General features: G+C 50.4%; 1 protein-coding gene across 1 annotated transcript; it reads right to left on the reverse strand.

The window, feature by feature from the left end:
- Positions 1-651: 651 nt before the first annotated feature.
- On the reverse strand, positions 652-19,126 carry CLPP (caseinolytic mitochondrial matrix peptidase proteolytic subunit). The gene is made up of 7 exons (XM_060252234.1): positions 19,049-19,126; positions 16,621-16,722; positions 12,173-12,244; positions 9,220-9,316; positions 6,369-6,556; positions 3,447-3,552; positions 652-1,126 (listed from the first exon to the last, which is right to left on the reverse strand). Exons 1-7 carry the CDS (start codon positions 19,064-19,066, stop codon positions 954-956), a joined length of 756 nt encoding a protein of 251 aa, XP_060108217.1. The 5' UTR covers positions 19,067-19,126; the 3' UTR covers positions 652-953.
- Positions 19,127-20,133: the final 1,007 nt, after the last annotated feature.

The following is a 20,133-nucleotide window of genomic DNA, read 5'->3' on the forward strand; positions in this document are numbered from 1 at the left end:
CAACATGGCTTCTCTTATGTCCTGATGGCCCCTGGTTTTTTGACCACTGTGTGACACAGAATGTTGGACTGGATGGGCCATTGGCCTGATCCAACGTGGCTTCTCTTATGTGACACAGAATGTTGGACTGGATGGGCCACTGGCCTGATCCAACATGGCTTCTCTTATGTTCTTATGAAGGAAGGAAGGCAGAGGGAGGGAGAGGTTGAAAGAAGGCAACTTTAACTTTAAATGCCAGCACCTGGCTTGTTTTGGAGAAGTGATTTAAAGAGAGAAATGCCTTCTCCAAGTCAGCCAACAATGTGGTAGGGGCTTCAAGAGCCACACAACATGTGTGAAAGAGCCACAGTTTGGCCACCCCTGGTATAAACGAAGTAAATCAGTGGAGTAAATAAATATCCTGGGGCCCTGGTGCATGATGGATCAGGACAGCTGCATTACGGGACAGGACTTGCCAGCGAGCTTTTAGAAACCAAGGACAGTATTTGGCAGGTATAACATTTGCCAGAGTTCTATTGCTTGAGGCATCCATTTCCCACCTGCCTGCCTACTTATGTGATCGGAATCCACCGCAGGAAGAAACACCTAGAAGACGAGAGACCGCAAACCACACAGCTGACGAGAGGAAAGCCAGGAAAACCAGACCGAGAGTGCCAAAGAGCTCAACATTTCATTTAAAACCATCACTCTATAAACAGCGCCGACACTGGGGGAGGTGGTGGTGGGGAGATCCCTCCTACTGGAAGAATGAAATGTCAGATCTGGCAGGGCAGGAGGTAACAGGCTGGCTCCTTAAGAACTCAGCCGGTCAGCCACGCTCTCTGCCTGCTAAAGAGAGCAATATCCGGGGGGGTGGGCTGTGAAATCCGGACAGCCAGGCCACAGCAGTCCTTGCTTCATGGGGCCAGCAAAGCCACAATCGCCCCAGGTGCAAAACCGAGGCTGCCGGTTTCTCAGGGTTCGGCTGACGAAGAGGCCGGGGGAGCGGGGGCAGGCGGAGCCTCCTTGCGGACCAGCTCCGGTTCATCTTCTCCGTCGTGCGGCGGATGGACAAGCACTTTGTCCAGGATGCCAAACTCCTGGGCCTCTACGGGACTCATGTAACGGTCCCTCTCCATAGTGGACTCTGGGAGAGTGAGAAGACAGCGCAGTTAATACATTTTTATTTAGCAGAACGTTGATATTCCACCTTGCCTTGTGGTTCAAAGCCAGGGGTGGCCAAACTGTAGCTCAGAAGCCGCATGTGGTTCTTTTGCACACATTCTGTGGCTCTTGAAGCCCCCACCACCTCACTGGCTGGCTTGGAGAAGGCATACCTCTCTTGAAGCCAGTTGGGTGTAGAGGTTAAGTGCATGGACTCTTATCTGGGAGAACCGGGTTTGATTCCCCACTCCTGCACTTGCACCTGCTGGAATGGCCTTGGGTCAGCCTTAGCTCTAGCAGAGGTGTCCTTGAAAGGGCAGCTTCTGGGAGAGCTCTCTCAGCCCCACCCACCTCACAGGGTGTCTGTTGTGGGGGAGGAAGGTAACGATTGTAGACCACTCTGAGATTCAGAATGAAGGGTGGGGATATAAATCCAATATCTTATCTGGGAGAACCGGGTTTGATTCCCCACTCCTCCACTTGCAGCTGCTGGAAAGGCCTTGGGTTAGTCATAGCTATCGCAGGAGTAGTCCTTGAAAGGGCAGCAGCTGTGAGAGCCCTCTCAGCCCCACCCACCTCACAGTGTGTCTGTTGTGGGGGAAGGAGGAGGAGGAGAAGAATTGCAGATTTCTACCCTGCCCTTCTCTCTGAATCAGAGACTCAGAGCAGCTTACAATCTCCTTTATCTTCTCTCCCCACAACAGGCACCCTGTGAGGTGGGTGGGGTTGAGAGGGCTCTCACAGCAGCTGCCCTTTCAAGGAAAACCTCTGAGATAGGCTAGTCCAAGGCCATTCCAGCAGGTGCAAGTGGAGGAGTGGGGAATCAAACCCGGTTCTCCCAGATAAGAGTCCACGCACTTAACCTCTACACCAAACTGGAGATTGTAAACCACTCTGAGTCTCTGATTCAGAGAGAAGGGCGGGGTATAAATCTGCAATTCTTCTTCTTTAAATCACTTCTCCAAGTAAAGCCAGTTGACAGCTTGGAGAATGCATTTAATGTTAAAGTTGCTTTCTTTCCATCTCCCCCCAAATCCATTTCCCTTCTTCCTTCCTTCCTGTCTTGCAGCTCTCAGACACCTGACATTTATTCTACGTGGCTCTTACATTAAGTAAGTTTGGCCACCCCGATTCAAAGCCCTTCTCTGATTATCATTTTCAGTTAAGGCCAAAAAGAAAAACTGTGCCTTTAGCACTGCCAGGTCGCTTCCGATTTATGGAGACCCCATGAATTTATGACCTCCAAAACGTCTTGTCCCTAATTGCCTTGACCAGGTCTTGAGAACTAGCAAGTCACAACTCCTTCCTTCCCCCCTGCTTAAGAGCCGGTGAAAGTGACAACTGGCACTAGCGGAAGAGGCAATTTGCCGGTGAAAATTCTAGCGGTGGAGAATGCAGTGGTGCAGGTCCTCACAGGTACGCTGTGGAAAGCGCATACTCCACCGGTGCTCTGCCAGCTTAACTGGCTCCAAATGGAGTACCGGATCAGGTTTAAGGTCCCAGTGTTGACATTCAAAGCTCAAATGGTCTGGAACTGTTTTTTGCCTACAACTCCCATCAGCCCCAGCCATTGGCCATGCTGGCTGGGGCTGATGGGAGTTGTAGGCAAAAAAAACATCTGGAGAGTTACCGTTGGCCATCCTGGATATAGAGGATGATGTGAAATTGTTTTCTGAAAGGGCTGAAATTAAATCAGAAGAGTTTCCGCCTTAACATTAGGAAGAATTTCCTGACCGTTAGAGCGGTTCCTCAGTGGAACAGGCTTCCTCCTTGGGAGGTGGTGGGCTCTCCTTCCTTGGAGGTTTTTAAACAGAGGCTGGATGGCCATCTGACAGCAATGAGGATTCTGCGAATTTAGGGGGAGGTATTTGTGAGTTTAGAGCGGTTCCTCAGTGGAACAGGCTTCCTCCTTGGGAGGTGGTGGGCTCTCCTTCCTCGGAGGTTTTTAAGCAGAGGCTAGATGGCCATCTGACAGCAATGAGGATCCTGTGAATTTAGGGGGAGGTATTTGTGAATTTCCTGCATTGTGCAGTGGGTTGGACTAGATGACCCTGGAGGTTTCTTCCTACTCTATGATTCTACTGCATAAATTATTGTGCTCTAGGGTCATCCTTCCTGAGCGAAGACAAAAAATGTGAGAGCTGGAGGCTAAAAAACTGAGCTAGCTCACACTCACTCAGCTTAGAGAGTCCCAGCCCCTCTCGGCCCACCTGACCCCAAACCTTGCCAGGTCATGCTTGGTTCTGTCTCCCCACACCTTGCAGTGGGGCCCAACTCTGCCCCGGTGGGCCCAAGGAGCTTACCAATCACCTCCAGGGTCTGCTTTGTGTGTTTAGCATACAGGCAATTGATCTGTTTCTTCAGCTTCAAGATTTCCTCCGCTTGGATAGCAATATCTGTCGCTTGGCCCTGGAAGCGGAAGCAGAGAGGGGGAAGCATTTGCCTCTTTAGTTATTCTTTATGCAGAGAGCCAGTTTGGTGTAGTGGTCAAGTGGAAGAATCACATTCGATTCCCCCCTCATCCACTTGCAGCTGCTGGAACGGCCTTGGGTGAGCCATAGCTCTCGTAAGAGTAGTCCTTAAAAAGGCAGCTGCTGTGAGAGTCCTCTCAGCCCCACCAACCTCACAGGGTTTGATTCCCACTACTGGCAGCTGCTGGAACGGCCTTGGGTGAGCCATAGCTCTCGCAGGAGTTGTCCTTTAAAGGGAAGTGCTGGGAGAGCTCTCTCAGCCCCACCCACCTCACAGGGTTTGATTCCCCACTACTGGCAGCTGCTGGAACGGCCTTGGGTGAGCCACAGCTCTCGCAGGAGTTGTCCTTTAAAGGGCAGTGCTGGGAGAGCTCTCTCAGCCCCACCCACCTCACAGGGTTTGATTCCCCACTACTGGCAGCTGCTGGAACGGCCTTGGGTGAGCCACAGCTCTCGCAGGAGTTGTCCTTGAAAGGGCAGTGCTGGGAGAGCTCTCTCAGCCCCACCCACCTCACAGGGTGTCTGTTGTGGGTAAAGAAGATAAAGCAGATTGTGAGCCACTCTGAGATTGTGAGTGGAGGGCAGGATATCGATCCAATGTCTTCTTCTTATTATTATTACTGCATTGTAATATATAATGAAATAACTATACAACTCATGGCCCGGTTGCTAACAGGCCACTCCTCCTCTTGCAGCTGCTGGAACGGCCTTGGGTCAGCCAGAGCTCTGGCAGAGGTTGTCCTTGAAAGGGCAGCAGCTGTGAGCCCTCTCCAGCCCCACCCACCTCACAGGGTGTCTGTGGTGGGGGAGGAAGGTAACGATTGTAGACCACTCTGAGATTCAGAGTGAAGGGTGGGGATATAAATCCAATATCTTATCTGGGAGAACCGGGTTTGATTCCCCACTCCTCCACTTGCACCTGCTGGAATGGCCGTGGGTCACCATAGCTCTTGCAGGAGTTGTCCTTGAAAGGGCAGCTTCTGGGAGAGCCCTCTCAGCCCCACCCGCCTCACAGGGTGTCTGTTGTGGAGGAGGAAGGGAAAGGAGATTGTAGGCCGCTCTGAGACTCTGTCCTTGAAAGGGCAGCTTCTGTCAGAGCTCTCTCAGCCCCCCCCCCCACACCTCACAGGCTGTCTGTTGTGGGGGAGGGAGGTAAAGGAGATTGTGAGCCGCTCTGAGACTAAGAGTACAAGGCGGGATATAAATCCAATGTCTTCTTCTTCTACTCCGTCTGTGCCCCTCTGTTCTCCCTAATGGGGACTCGACATTATCCTCTGCTCCATTTCAGCCTCACAACAATCCCTGTAAGGGAGGCTAGAAGCTGAGGATGTGCGTGTGACTGGCCCAAGGTTCACTCAGCAAGGGATCTGAATTCTGGACTCCCAGATCCCAGTCCAGGGGCCCCCAGTCTTTCTGAGCCTGCCGGCACATTTGGAATCCTGACTGCGAGAACCACAAAATGGCTGCCAGGCGAGGTGGAACTCCACACGCAGAGGAAGCCGAAATGCAGGAGACAAGAGGGGCAATTTTGGAAAAATGCAACGGAAAGAGGCGTGCGAGAGGACAGAAGCAACACTGTGGTGTCAGCTGCTGCTAAAACGGTGTCATTTTAATCTGTGTGACTAATCAGATTCCCAGCGGCCAATCAGAAACCCTGCTGGGCAGGTGTCCCACCCAGCCTTGCCCACTTTTTAATAAAAACACTTGATGAGCTACAGGAAAGCTTTGGGAGCCAGTTTGGTGTAGTGGTTAAGTGTGCGGCCTCTAATCTGGGAGAACCAGGTTTGATTCCCCACCCCTCCTCCATGTGCAGCTGCTGGAGTGATCTTGGGCCAGCCCCAAATTCTCTCTGAGCTGTTCTCTCAAGAGCAGTTCTCCAAGAGCAATCTCAACCTCACCTACCTCACAGGGTGTGTTGTGGGGAGAGGGAGGGAGGAGGAGATTGTAAGTGGCTCTGAGATTCAGAGTAAAGGGCAGGTATAAATCCAACTCTTCCTAGAATCATAGAATTGAGACCGCCAGGGTCATCTAGTCCAACCCCCCTCTGCACAATGCAGGAAATTCCCAGATACCTCTCCCCACACACACACTCCAATGACACCTAATCCACACCCAGAAAATGGTAAAAAAACCCTCCATGATCCCTGGCAAACTACCACCACTACTACTTCTACTACCACTGCTTCTACTCTACTACTTTTCTACTACTTCTAGTACTTTTTCTACTTCTACTACTCCTACTACTCTGTCTTCTACTCCTACTACTCTACTTCTACTACTCCTACTACTCTACTTCTTCTTCTATTACTACTACTTCTACTACTCCTACTACTCTACTTCTTCTTCTATTACTACTACTCTACTTCTACTACTGCTCTACTACTTCTACTACTACCACTACTTTTTCTACTGCTACTTACACTACTACTCTACTTCTACTACTCCAACTACTCTACTTCTTCTACTACTATTCATCCTCTATCTTCTTCTACTACTACTACTACTACTACTACTACTACTACTACTACTATTTCTACTCTACTACTTCTTCTACTACTGCTCTACTACTACTACTTTTTCTACTGCTACTTACACTATTCTACTACTACTTCTCCTCCTCCTCTACTTCTACTTCATCATCATCAGGATGGAAACGAAGACTTAGTGGCGGTGGGGAGGGAGGGGGTGCTGAGGAAAGCAGTGGAGACCGGGAGGGCTGCCAGCGTCCACCTCCCGCAGGGCTGTGAGACTCACCCGGGCCCCTCCCGAGGGCTGGTGGATCATGATGCGCGAGTTGGGCAGGGAGTGGCGCATCCCCGGAGATCCTGCCGCCAGCAGCAGAGAGCCCATGCTGGCCGCCTGGCCCACGCACCAGGTGCAGATGGGGTTGAGGATGTACTGCATCGTGTCGTAGATGGCCAGGCCGGACGTCACCATGCCCCCTGCGGAGGAAGCAAAGGGATTAGCGAGCCTTCCCATGTCCAGTTGGGAAAATCCAGGCGCTGTCTGCCTTCATCCGAGAGGAACCAAAATGGGATGGAGCTGCTCGGGAGGGTCGGGGGGCCCCAAGACTCCTGCTGCAGCACCATCCTACAGTAAGCGGGTTTTGCTGCTGTCACTTTGCCAGGCTCTCTCAATCACACAGCAGAGCTACTGAGCCAAGCCTCTCTTCCTTCTACTGGCTGAGGCTCCTCCCCCGCCCCCCCCCCCCCCAAGCCCCTGGGGAAGGATGGAAAGAGCCAGAGCTTCCTTTGCCCAGTTCCCTGGATCTCATGGGAGAAATACAAAGAAAGCATCTTTAAAACCAACGAGTGCTAACGCTTTAAGCATGTTTTAAGTTTTTGGAAAAATATATTTGTGTTGGTCTGTGTTCTTTATGAAATTTATATTTCTGCTACCTAACCTTAAATAGGTACACACGTGGCCCGGCCTGACAAGGTCTCATTTATGCCAGATCCGGCCCTCATGAGTTCAATACCCCTGAGTTACCTACACCAGGGGTGGCCAACGGTAGCTCTCCAGACGTTGTTTGCCTACAACTCCCATCAGCCCCAGCCATTGGCCAATGGCTGGGGCTGATGGGAGTTGTAGGCAAAAAAAATCTGGAGAGCTACCGCTGGCCACCCCATCCTACACCGTTTTAAAGCCCGATGCCAACACACATTCCAGTAAAACAAATGCCCCAGTCTTCAAAAAAAGAAGAAGAAAAGAGCTATATTCTGATCTAGCAAAGGAAATTTCACCATGTCCTTTCCCCAAGGAGAATACTCCTCAGAGAAAGAAAAATAAAAGGCCTTGGGAATGTTGCCTTATTCGATAAGGGCGCAAGAATGTTCGGCCTGGAAAACTGAGTCCTAGAATATGGGCCGGTGGGATGCACTGAATTAGAACCCAGGGGATGTAAGTTCAAACCTCGACTCTGCCATAGAAGCTCGCTGGGTGACCCTGGGCCACTCTCACACGCTCAGCGTGGCCTACTTTACAAGGTTGTTGTGAAGAGAAAATGGGAGAACAAGGTAAGCCACTCTGGGTTCTTACTGGTAATAAATGAAATAATTCAGGGGCGGCCAACGGTAGCTCTCCAGATGGTTTTTTTTTGCCTATAACTCCCATCAGCCCCAGCCAGCATGGCCAATGGCTGGGGCTGATGGGAGTTGTAGGCAAACAACATCTGAAGAGCTACCTTTGGCCACCCCTGAAATAATTTAATAAAAAGAAGCTCTCCAGGTCCAAGAAGTTATTTGATCTTCACTGAATGCTGAAGGGTTCAAAAGACCTGGGTTGGGTTTGGGGGTTTTTTTTTTGAGGGGGGGGGGTTGAATCTGACAGGCAAAAGACCGACAGACAGAGACCCCCACTCTGACCGAACCAAGGATTGAACACTCACACACACACACCCCTCCAAACCATCTGACCGAGAGAAACAAACTTTGAGATTCTTGTCAAGCAAAGCAGGGAGAAGACAAACATACATACAAACATGAAGTTGCCATTTACTGAGGGCTTTTTTTGTAGCAGGAACTCCTTTGCATATTAGGCTGCACACCCCAATTCTCCTGGAACTTACCGTAGGTCCTGTATTAAGAGCCCTGTAAGCTCTTGGAGGACTGGCTACATCAGGTGGGTGTGGCCTAATATGCAAAGGAGTTCCTGCTACAAAAAAAGCCCTGGGTAATAGTAACAACATTTCTCACCTTGAAAATTCTACACAGTTTGGTGTAGTGGTTAAGTGCGCGGACTCTTATCTGGGAGAACTGGGTTTGATTCCCCACTCTTCCACTTGCAGCTGCTGGAAAGGCCTTGGGTCAGCCATAGCTCTCACAGGAGTTGTCCTTGAAAGAGCAGCTTCTGTGAGAGCTCTCTCAGCCCCACCCACCTCATAGGGTGTCTGTTGTGGGGGAGGAAGGTAGGTGATTGTAAGAGAGCCAGTTTGGTGTAATGATTAAGTGTGCGGACTCTTATTTGGGAGAACCGGGCTTGATTCCCCACTCCTCCACATGCACCTGCTGGAATGGCCTCGGGTCAGCCAGAGCTCTGGCAGAGGTTGTCCTTGAAAGGGCAGCTGCTGTGAGAGCCCTCTCAACCCCACCCACCTCACAGGGTGCCTGTTGTGGGGGAGGAAGGGAAAGGAGGTTGTGAGCTGCTCTGAGACTCTTCAGAGTGGAGGGCGGGATATAAATCCAGTATCTTCATCTACCTCACAGGGTGCCTGTTGTGGTGGAGGAAGATAAAGGAAATTGTGAGCCGCTCGGAGACTCTGAGTGAAGAGCGAGATATAAATCCAATGTCTTCTGCTGCTTCTACACGGATGCCATGTCATCCAGAACTTGATGGCACTTCACGCATGCACTAGAGCGGAGCTTTTTTTGTAGCAGGGATTCCTTTGCCTATTAGGCCACACAACCCTGATGTAGCCAGTCCTCCAAGAGCTTACAGGGCTCTTCTAACAGGGCCAACTGGAAGCTCCAGGAGGATTGGCTACATCAGGAGGACGTGGCCTAATATGCAAAGGAGTTCCTGCTACAAAAAAAGCCCCGCTTTTACTGAACCAAGACCCCTGGCGCCTCGAGGTCAGTACCGTCTCTGACTTCTCACTGCAACTTACCAGGGCTGTTAATGTACATGTGGATGGGCTTCTTATTGCTTTCCGACTGCAGGAACAGCAGCTGCGCTATAACCAGACTGGCCACGTTGTCGTCAATCTAGAGACAAGGAGACACAAGGCGGGTCAGTTCCCGAGTGCCGAAAACCATGCCCAACGCCTTCCTCTGCTCTGTCCCTTTTTTTTGTTGGCAAGGCGCTTCTGCCCACATCGGAAGTGCACCCATCCCCTTCACTCCGACAGCAGGAATGCAAAGCCCCCCCAAGTTTGTTTATTTGTTTAATTATTATTACGTTAGATTTATATCCCACCCATTCTGTGAAGACTCAAGGCGGCTAACAACATAAGATAAATCCAAGCAGGCAGCCAGGTTGGCCTGAAGCAGTTGAACAAAGCAGGAGTCAAGTCGTACCTTTAATACCAACCAATTGGTTGGTCTTAAAGGTGAAACTTGACTCCTGCTTTGTTCAACAAAAGATAAACAATGCTAAAACAGTAAAAGAAGAAGAAGAAGATATTGGACTTATATCCCGTCCTCCACTCCGAAGAGTCTCAGAGCGGCTCACAATCTCCTTTCCCTTCCTCCCCCACAACAGACACCCTGTGAGGTGGGTGAGGCTGGAGAGGGCTCTCACAGCAGCTGCCCTTTCAAGGATTGAGTCTCAGAGCGGCCTACAATCTCCTTTCCCTTCCTCCCCCACAACAGACACCCAGTGAGGTGGGTGGGGCTGGAGAGGGCTCTCACAGCAGCTGCCCTTTCAAGGACAGTCTCAGAGCGGCCTACAATCTCCCTTCCCTTCTTCCCCCACAACAGACACCCTGTGAGGTGGGTGGGGCTGGAGAGGGCTCTCACAGCAGCTGCCCTTTCAAGGATTGAGTCTCAGAGCGGCTCACAATCTCCTTTATCTTCCTCCCCCACAAAAGACACCCTGTGAAGTGGGTGGGGCTGGAGAGGGCTCTCACAGCAACTGCCCTTTCAAGGACAACCTCTGCCAGAGCTATGGCTGACCCAAGGCCATGCTAGCAGGTGCAAGTGGAGGAGTGGGGAATCAAACCCGGTTCTCCCAGATAAGAGTCTGCACACTTAACCACTACACCAAACTGGCTCTCCAGAATACAAACTAAGAGAGGCCTTATACTGAGCTGTGGCCGATGTGAAATTGCTGCCGGAGACGCTCTGTGTCCCCCTTTTTTAAAAATTATGTAAAGAATCTATATAATTGAATCAATATTGGTCCCAGGTCTGATGAAGACTGGGAAGAAACAAGTACTTAATCGATTGGCTTTTCACCACACTACTTTGGGACTTGAATGTACATGTTTTGGACATCTGGACTGGTTTCTATATATTTCTTAGTAAATTGGTCACTAGCTTGCAATTTTTCGTTGTGTTAAAACAGTAAAACAATCAGATAAAACCACAATGGTGCTACTTCATCTCTTCAAGGCAGGATCATGTAGTATTTTCCTTCCTCCAAAACAGTCAGGTCCTAGGCAGACGGTACTAATGCGAGATAGATCCAGGTGAGGTGGCAGCCCTCTCCCGTTTAAATGTCATATGCCATCCAGAACAATTCAGTCTTGCAGGACCAGTGGAACTGTGGTAAGTCCTGCGGGGCCCTGATGGCTTCTGGGAGAGAGTTCCAGATTATTGGGGCTGCCACCGAGAAGGCTCTTGCTCTGGTGGAATTTAGCCTCGCCTTCTTTTAGCCCAGGGACAACCAAAAGATTTTGAGAACTTGATTGAAGTGCTCTCTGGGGAATGTGCGGGGCCAGGTGGTCCCGCAGATAGATAGGTCCTAGGCCTTATAGGGCCTTGAAGGTTACAGCTAAATTTCATGAGAGACTAAAATGGAGTCAGGTATGAAGTTGCCTGTCACCCCATCACAGGTCTCTCTAACCCTTTTAGCCTGTGGGCACCTTTGGAATTCTTGTGGAGGGGTATAGATCAAGATGGGTAGCCACTATCTGAAGGCATGAGCAGTGACTCCCAAAACTTCTCCCCTGCCACAAATTTTGTTAGTCTTGAAGGTGCTCCTGGACTCTTGCTTTTTTCTACTGACAGAGGGTAGCAGGAATGCCCACAAAATGGCTGCCGCAGGAGGTGCAGCCAGCCAGAAAATGGCTCCCGTCGCTTCCCTTCAGTCACACAGTGAAGTTCCTTGATCTGTGGTAGCAGTAACGTTTCTAAAAACCCACACAGCCAACTGTATTTTATACTGAGATATTTTATACTGGGAAATCATGTTTTAGATTGAGAATTCTTTATATTTTATATTCCTACGTTTTAATGGTATATGGTATCACATTCTGCCAGTAACCCACCCTGAGTCTGCTTTGGCGGGAAGGAAATCCCATAAATCAAATAAAAACAAATAAACACTCAGATCTTCAATGACTCTTCAGGAACTTTGTGGCGAAAGAACTCTGCCTGCTTTCTAAGAATGTTTCGTGGGCACCAGGAAAGCTGTTGGCAAAGACCTTGGCACCGATACTCCCTCTAAGCTGTGGAGCCTTGTGAGCAAAAATTCTACTTTGTGAGCTACTGGCATTAAAGTTCTGAGCTCCTACATAAATGAGTTTGCTCTGGGACCATTTTTCCTGAGCTACGACAAAAATGTGTGAGCCAGAGGCTAAAAAAAGCTAGCTCACACTAACTCAGCTTGGAGGGAACACCGCCTGTGAGGTAGGTGGGGCTGAGAGAGCTTTTTTGAGAACTGCTCTTGAGCAGAACAACCCCAAGAGAGTTATGACTGACTCAAGGTCACCCGACTGGCTGCATGTGGAAGCAAACCTGGTTCTCCCAGATAAGAGTCTGTGCGCTTAACCACCACACCAAACAGGCTCTCAATACAATACAAACCAAATGCAGGAAACTGACTCTGAGCAAAGACTCAAGAGAGACAGATGCCCTTTTCTCTAAGCAGGAGGGACGGAGAAGGAGGACGACACTTACGGGGCCCATCACACAGACAATACGTTCCCTCAGCAGGCGAGAGTAGATGTCGTAGGCGCGCTCCCCCCGGCCCTGAAAAAGACAGGTAGTTAGCATTAACACACTGTTGTGCCTCAGGCCTCGCTGGTGGCAAAAGATCCCCTCCCTCAGAGAGAAGGGGCCGCAGATCTCCCACAAATGCGAGAAAACAGCTGGTGGGAGTTCAGTAGAATTTGGAGACCAAGTTCTGGGGAGAACTTGCCCTGGGGAGAACAGCGTGAGCAGCACAGAGGCAGGGTTTGGGAAGAGGGCTGGCACACGGATCAATACTTTGGAGGGATGAACATATGAAGCTGCCTTATACTGAATCAGACCTTTGGTCCATCAAGTCAGTATTGTCTACTCAGACTGGCAGCGGCTCTCCAGGGTCTCAAGCTGAGGTTTTTCACACCTATTTGCCTGGACCCTTTTTTGGAGATGCCAAGGATTGAACCTGGGACCTTCTGCTTCCCGAGCAGATGCTCTACCACTGAGCCACAGCCCCATTCATGGCTCTCCAGGGTCTCAAGCTGAGGTTTCTCACACCTATTTGCCTGGACCCTTTTTAGTTGGAGATGCCAGGGATTGAACCTGGGACCTTCTGCTTCCCAAGCAGATGCTCTGCCACTGAGCCACAGCCCCATTCATGGCTCTCCAGGGTCTCAAGCTGAGGTTTTTCACACCTATTTGCCTGGACCCTTTTTGGGAGATGCCAGGGATTGAACCTGGGACCTTCTGCTTCCCAAGCAGATGCTCTACCACTGAGCCACCGTCCCTCCGCAAAGCCCCACCCCTCAGCTTTCCCATCACATCCCAGCCTCCCCTCCAGCAGCCTGAATCAGTGAGGTCAGTCATTGAAGGTCGGACTGAGAATTTTGGTCAGGAAGGGGCAACTGGAATTGAGAAAAAGGGGCGGGGGGGGATTCGTCCAAGAAGAATTGAATTAAAAGCCTAAAGACCGCTTCAGGGTCCCAATCCACAGTTTTAGGCAATCTGCAATTCAACATAGCTGTTCAAGGAGAGTTTGGACCAGGGGTGGCCAAAGTCACAACATAGGAGCCACACAGTCAGATGTTGGAGGGAGGGAGGGAGGGAGGGAGGGAGGGAGGGAGGGAGGGAAGGAAGGAAGGAAGGAAGGAAGGAAGGAAGGAAGGAAGGAAGGAAGGAAGGAAGGAAGGAAGGAAGGAAGGAAGGAAGGAAGGAAGGAAGGAAGGAAGGAAGGAAGGAAGGAAGGAAGGAAGGAAGGAAGGAGGGAGGGAGGGAGGGAGGGAAGGAGGGAAGGGAGGAGGGAAGGAAGGAGGGAGGGAGGGAGGGAGGGAGGGAAGGAAGGAAGGAAGGAAGGAAGGAAGGAAGGAAGGAAGGAAGGAAGGAAGGAAGGAAGGAAGGAAGGAAGGAAGGAAGGAAGGAAGGAAGGAAGGAAGGAAGGAAGGAAGGAAGGAAGGCAAATAGATGGAGAGGGGTTAGATGGAGAGGCTCCTTAGTAAGCTCGAGAGTCATGGAGTAAAAGGACAGGTCCTCTTGTGGATCAAAAACTGGCTAATTAATAGGAAGCAGAGAGTGAGTATAAATGGGCAGTCTTCGCAGTGGAGGACGGTAAGCAGTGGGGTGCCGCAGGGCTCAGTACTGGGTCCCATGCTCTTTAACTTGTTCATTAATGATTTGGAGTTGAGAGTAAGCAGTGAAGTGGCCAAGTTTGCAGATGACACTAAATTGTTCAGGGTGGTGAGAACCAGAGAGGATTGTGAGGAACTCCAAAGGGATCTGTTGAGGCTGGGTGAGTGGGCGTCAACGTGGCAGGTGAGGTTCAATGTGGCCAAGTGCAAAGTAATGCACATTGGGGCCAAGAATCCCAGCTACAAATACAAGTTGATGGGGCGTGAACTGGCAGAGACTGACTAAGAGAGAGATCTTGGGGTCATGGTAGATAACTCACTGAAAATGTCAAGACAGTGTGCGATTGCAATAAAAAAGGCCAATGCCATGCTGGGAATTATTAGGAAGGGAACTGAAAACAAATCAGCCAGTATCATAATGCCTCTGTATAAATCGATGGTGCGATCTCATTTGGAAAACTGTGTGCAATTCTGGTCACCGCACCTCAAAAAGGATATTATAGCATTGGAGAAAGTCCAGAGAAGGGCAACTAGAATGATGAAAGGTTTGAAACACTTTCCCTATGAAGAAAGGTTAAAACTCGTGGGGCTCTTTAGCTTGGAGAAACATCGACTGCGGGGTGACATGATAGAGGTTTACAAGATTATGCATGGGATGGAGAAAGCAGAGAAAGAAGTACTTTTCTCCCTTTCTCACAATACAAGAACTCATGGGCATTTGATGAAATTGCTGAGCAGTCAGGTTAAAACAGATAAAAGGAAGTCCTTCTTCACCCAAAGGGTGATTAACATGTGGAATTCACTGCCACAGGACGTGGTGGCGGCTACAAGCATAGCCACCTTCAAGAGGGGATTGGATAAAAATATGGAGCAGAGGTCCATCAGTGGCTATTAGCCACTGTATATATGTGTGTGTGTGTGTGTGTATGTGTGTGTGTGTATATATATATATATACACACACACACACACACACACATATATTGGCCATTGTGTGACACAGAGTGTTGGACTGGATGGGCCACTGGTCTGGCTTCTCTTGTGTTCTTAAAGGGGGAGAGAGAGGTGGAAAGAAAGCAATTTTGAATTTAAATCCTTCTCCAAGCCACAGGCTGGCTTGACAAAGTGATTTAAAGAGACAAACGTCTTCTCCAAATGGGCCAATGGGGCGATGGGGGCTTTGAGAGCCACACAGTATTTGTGAAAGAGTCACAGTTTGGCCACCCCTGGTTTGGACTCTTCAATTCCTAATCCACTCTTCCAGGGCTGCAAAAAGACTCCTGCACTTACTGGTCCATCAAAGTCAGTCTTATCTATTCAGACTGGCAGCGACTCTCCAGATTTTCACATCACCTGCAGGTCTTTCACGTCCTTTCAACTGGAGATTTCAGCTGGCCCCAACCTGGTGGAATCAGCTCCCCGAGGAGATTCGGGCCCTACCGGAACTTCTTCCATTCCGGAGGGCCTGCAAAACAGAGCTGTTCCGCCAGGCTTTTGGCTGAGGCAGGCGGGCGTCCTCACACCATCTAATTGGCCTCCCTGTGCTCACTGCATCCTGTGTCTCAATCTGTGAATGATGTTTGTATCACTGAGGCCACCTTTTCTCATTTTTATTTAATCCTTTTAACTGCTTGATTCTTAACTGTTTTGTTGTGTGATTTTAACTGTTTTATTGTGTTGAAATCCGCCCTGAGCCCACCTTGGGAAAAGGCGGACTACAAATTCACAAAAATAAATAAAGATGCCAGGGATTGATCCTGGGACCTTCTGCATGCCAAGCAGAGGCTCTGCCACTGAGCCAGGGTCTCAGGCCAAGGTCTTTCCCATCACCTCCCGCCTGGTCCTTTTAACTGGAGATGCTGGGGATTGGACCTGGGACCTTCTGCATGCCAAGCAGAGGCTCAGCCACTGAGCCAGGGTCTCAGATCAAGGTCTTTCCCATCACCCACTGCCTGGTCCTTTTAACTGGAGATGCCGGAGATTGGACCTGGGACCTTCTGCATGCCAAGCAGAGGCTCAGCCACTGAGCCAGGGTCTCAGATCAAGGTCTTTACCATCCCCTCCTGCCTGGTCCTTTTAACTGCAGATGTCAGAGTTGTTTTAATTATGTAAATTATTATTGTATTTTAATTCTTGTATTTTATTGTTAGAATTTTTATGTTGTGAGCCGCTCTGAGCCCGCTTTGGTGGGGTAGGGTGGGATATAAATCAAATGAAATGAAATGAAAATAAAATGAACCTGGAACCTTCTGCATGCCAAGCAGAGGCTCTGCCACTGAGCCAGGGTCTCAAGTCAAGGTCTTTCCCATCACCTCCTGCCTGGTGCTTTTAACTGAAGATGCCGGGGATGGAACCTGGGACCTTCTGCATGCCAAGCAGGGGCTCTGCCACTGAGCCAGGGTCTCAGGTCAAGGTCTTTCCCATAACCTCCTGCCTGGTCCTTTCAACTGGAGATGCTGGGGATTGAACCTGGAACCTTCTGCATGCCAAGCAGAGGCTGCACCGCTGAGCCAGGGTCTCAGGTCAAGGTCTTTCCCATCCCCTCCTGCCTGGTCCTTTTAACTGGAGATGCTGAGGATTGAACCTGGGACCTTCTGCATGCCAAGCACAGGCTCTGCCACTGAGCCAGGGTCTCAGGTCAAGGTCTTTCCCATCACCTCCTGCCTGGTCCTTTTAACTGGAGATGGTGGGAATTGAACCTGGGACCTTCTGCATGCCAAGCAGAGGCTCTGCCACTGAGTCCCCATCTCTCCCCCATACAGGAGATTCCTACAGGACACACTGAAGGAGAGGAGCCCCACCCCACGTGCTCCACTTACCGTCTGCTCTACCACAATGGGTATAAGAGGGATGTGGCATCTGGGAGATTGATGGAGGCTACGAGCAGCATTGAGAAGGTGGCCACCCAGCCGTACAGGGTGCTGAAGACAGAAAAAAAGCTGTTATCACAAAGACGGACTCCTGGCTCCTGCTGATAAACTAACAGCATCTTTTCTGGATACCCTTGGAGGGACTATTTCTACCCACCTCATTCTATGCTGATCCACCCCAGCTTGTCTCTTTCATGACCCCTGAACGCAGATGCCGTAGCTGCCCATGCTATTGCCCAGCCTACTCCAGCAGCCAGCTCTTTGTATCCTGCTGCTAGCAGTTCTCACAAGCATCCGAGGTGCACACTTTTGACCCACATAATAACATGAGAAAGAGCCTTGCTGGATTAGACCATCCAGTACATCATCTTGTCTCAAACAGCGACCATCAGTTCATCTAGAGGGCCAAGAACAGGGCAGAAGGTGGCCACCCAGCCTTCCCTCCATTGGAAATAATGAAGGACAGGGGCACCTTCCTTTGAGGCTCATAGAATTGGACCCCCTGGTCCAATCCTTTTGAATCTTGGAGGGTATTTTGGGGAGAGGCGCAAGATGCTATGCTGAAAATTTGGTGCCTCTACCTCAGAAAACAGCCCCCCCCAGAGCCCCAGATACCCGCAAATTGATTCTCCATTATATCCTATGGGAATTGGTCTCCCGAGGGAACAATGGAGTGCCCAGCAGACATTTCCCCCCCCTCCCTGCTTTCCGATGACCCTGAAGCGGGGGGAGGGCCTCCAAACCGGAATCCCAAATCCTAATGGGATTTTCTTTCTGTGCAAATTTTCTTTCTGTGCTTAGCTTGCAACAGAAGAGAAGGGAAGGAGAGTTAAGTTTTTTATACCCCACTTTTCTCTGCCTTAAGGAGTCTCAAACAGGGTTGCCCGGTTGAATTCAAGAAATATCTGGGGACTTTGGGGGTGGAGCCAGAAGACTTTGGGGGTGGAGCCAGAAGGCATTGTGGGGTGGAGCCAGGAACAAGGCTGTGACAAGTATAGCTGAACTCCAATGGGAGTTCTGGCCATCACATTTTTTTTTATTTTAAAAGTTTTATTGATTTTAAGGAATTAGGGGTACAGAGTAGGAAAGGATAGGGAATATGAGTACATATTAATCTTATTCTGCATAAAAATACTTTCAAAGAATGTAAGTCTACATCTGCAATACTTTCTTAAAATACATAAATTGCCACATATTATTGTCTCTAAACTAATCATCATCAACCTTTTGATATTTTATGTTACATATCTTTTTGTTAAAGTATCTATTGAATTTGACAATTCCAATAAAGGCAACCTGGTGATACAGAGTACAGGAAAAAGGAGATATAAGTTCACACCAGAGAATCTTAAGAGCCTTGAGTGTCTAGCCAGGTATAAAATTTCATCCAATATTTTCTTGCTCCTTCCTTAGATTTCCCAGCCAACAGCTGGGATAAAAAGTCCAGCTCTGCTGTTTCCAGAATTTTTCCCACCAAGTCCATTCTCTTGGGAATTCCGGCCATCACATTTAAAAGGACTGCACACCTTTTCAGTGCCTTCCCTCCATTTGGAAATAATGAAGGATAGGGGCACCTTCTTTGGGGGCTCAGAGAATTGGACTCCCTGGTCCAATCCTTTTGAAACGTGGAGGGTATTTTGAGGAGAGGCGCCGGATGCTATGCTGAAAATTTGGTGCCTCTATCTCAATAAACAGCGCCCCCCCAGATACTCGCAGATCAATTCACCATTCTTCCCTATGGGAATCAGTCTCCATAGGGAATAACGGAGTGCCCAGCAGACCTTTCCCTGCCCCCCCCCTTTCTGATGACCCTAAAGCAGGGGGAGGGTCTCCAAAATGGGGGATCCCCCACCCGGGGATTAGAAAAAGTATACAATTTGGGGGTGGAGCCAAGAGACTTTGGGGGTGGAGCCAGGAGCAAGGGTGTGACAAGCGTGATTGAACTCCAAAGGGAGTTCTGGCCATCGCATTGAAAGGGAACCGCACACCTTTTAAATGCCTCCCCTCCTTTGGAAATAATGCAGGATAGGGGCACCTTCTTTGGGGACTCATAGAATTGGACTCCCTGGTCCAATCTTTTTGAAACTTGGAGGGTGTTTTGAGGAGAGGCACTGGATGTTCTCCTGAAAATCTGGGGCCTCTAACTAAAAAACAAAACAAAACAGCATCCCCAAGCTTCAGATACCCACAGATCAATTATACCTTATGGGAATCAGTGTCCACAGGGAATAATGGGGTGCCCTGCAAACATTTCCCTTCTGATAACCCTGAAGTGGGGGGAGGGCCTGCAAAAACCGGGGGATCCCCTGCCCCCACCTGGGGATTGGCACCCCTATGCAAGCCTCCCGCGCCATTCACACGTGCACTTGCCCCTCACCACCAGCCTTTGCAGCATCCTGACACCCGGAAGAACCTTCTGGCCCTCAGCCCACGTGGGTTTCAGGGCCCGCGGGTCACATGATCAGGGTTCAGGCGGGGAGGGGAGGAGAAAGGGCGGCCTCGCCCCCTTCTGCTCCGGCGACGGCGGCCGCTATGCAAGCTGGGAAATGTAGTCCTCAAACCCTGCAGTCTTGCTGCAGATAGATGCACGTTCTTTCCTGTTCTTTCGCATTAGAAATCTTTCGGCATCTTACAGATAAGAATGAGGCTGGTCTGGCAAAACTGCATCGCTGCAGAATCAGGCCTGGAGGGAGGCGCCTCTCTGCTTGCTTGTATTTGGGGTGCCAACCTCCAGGTGGGGCCTGGGGATCCCCCGGAATTCCAGCTCCTCTCCAGACTGCAGAGATCAGTCCCCCTGGAGGAAAGGGCTGCTTTGGAGGGGGGACTCTGTGGCCTTGTGCCCCACTGAGGTTCAGGGATGCCAGCCTCCAGGTGGGACCTGGGGATCCCCCGGAATTCCAGCTCCTCTCCAGACTGCAGAGATCAGTTCCCCTGGAGGAAAGGGCTGCTTTGGAGGGGGGACTCTGTGGCCTTGTGCCCCTCTGAGGTTCAGGGATGCCAGCCTCCAGGTGGGACCTGGGGATCCCCCGGAATTCCAGCTCCTCTCCAGACTGCAGAGATCAGTTCCCCTGGAGGAAAGGGCTGCTGTGGAGGGGGGACTCTGTGGCCTTGTGCCCCTCTGAGGTTCAGGGATGCCAGCCTCCAGGTGGGACCTGGGGATCCCCCGGAATTCCAGCTCCTCTCGAGACTGCAGAGATCAGTTCCCCTGGAGGAAAAGGCTGCTTTGGAGGGGGGACTCTGTGGCCTTGTGCCCCACTGAGGTTCAGGGATGCCAGCCTCCAGGTGGGACCTGGGGATCCCCCGGAATTCCAGCTCCTCTCCAGACTGCAGAGATCAGTCCCCCTGGAGGAAAGGGCTGCTTTGGAGGGGGGACTCTGTGGCCTTGCACCCCACTGAGGTTCAGGGGTGCCAGCCTCCACGAAAACTCACTGGGTGACCTACCCCACAAGGTTGTTGTTGTAG

The sequence above is a fragment of the Heteronotia binoei genome, chromosome 13 (assembly GCF_032191835.1).
Source record: "Heteronotia binoei isolate CCM8104 ecotype False Entrance Well chromosome 13, APGP_CSIRO_Hbin_v1, whole genome shotgun sequence".
NCBI classification, from domain to species: domain Eukaryota; kingdom Metazoa; phylum Chordata; class Lepidosauria; order Squamata; family Gekkonidae; genus Heteronotia; species Heteronotia binoei.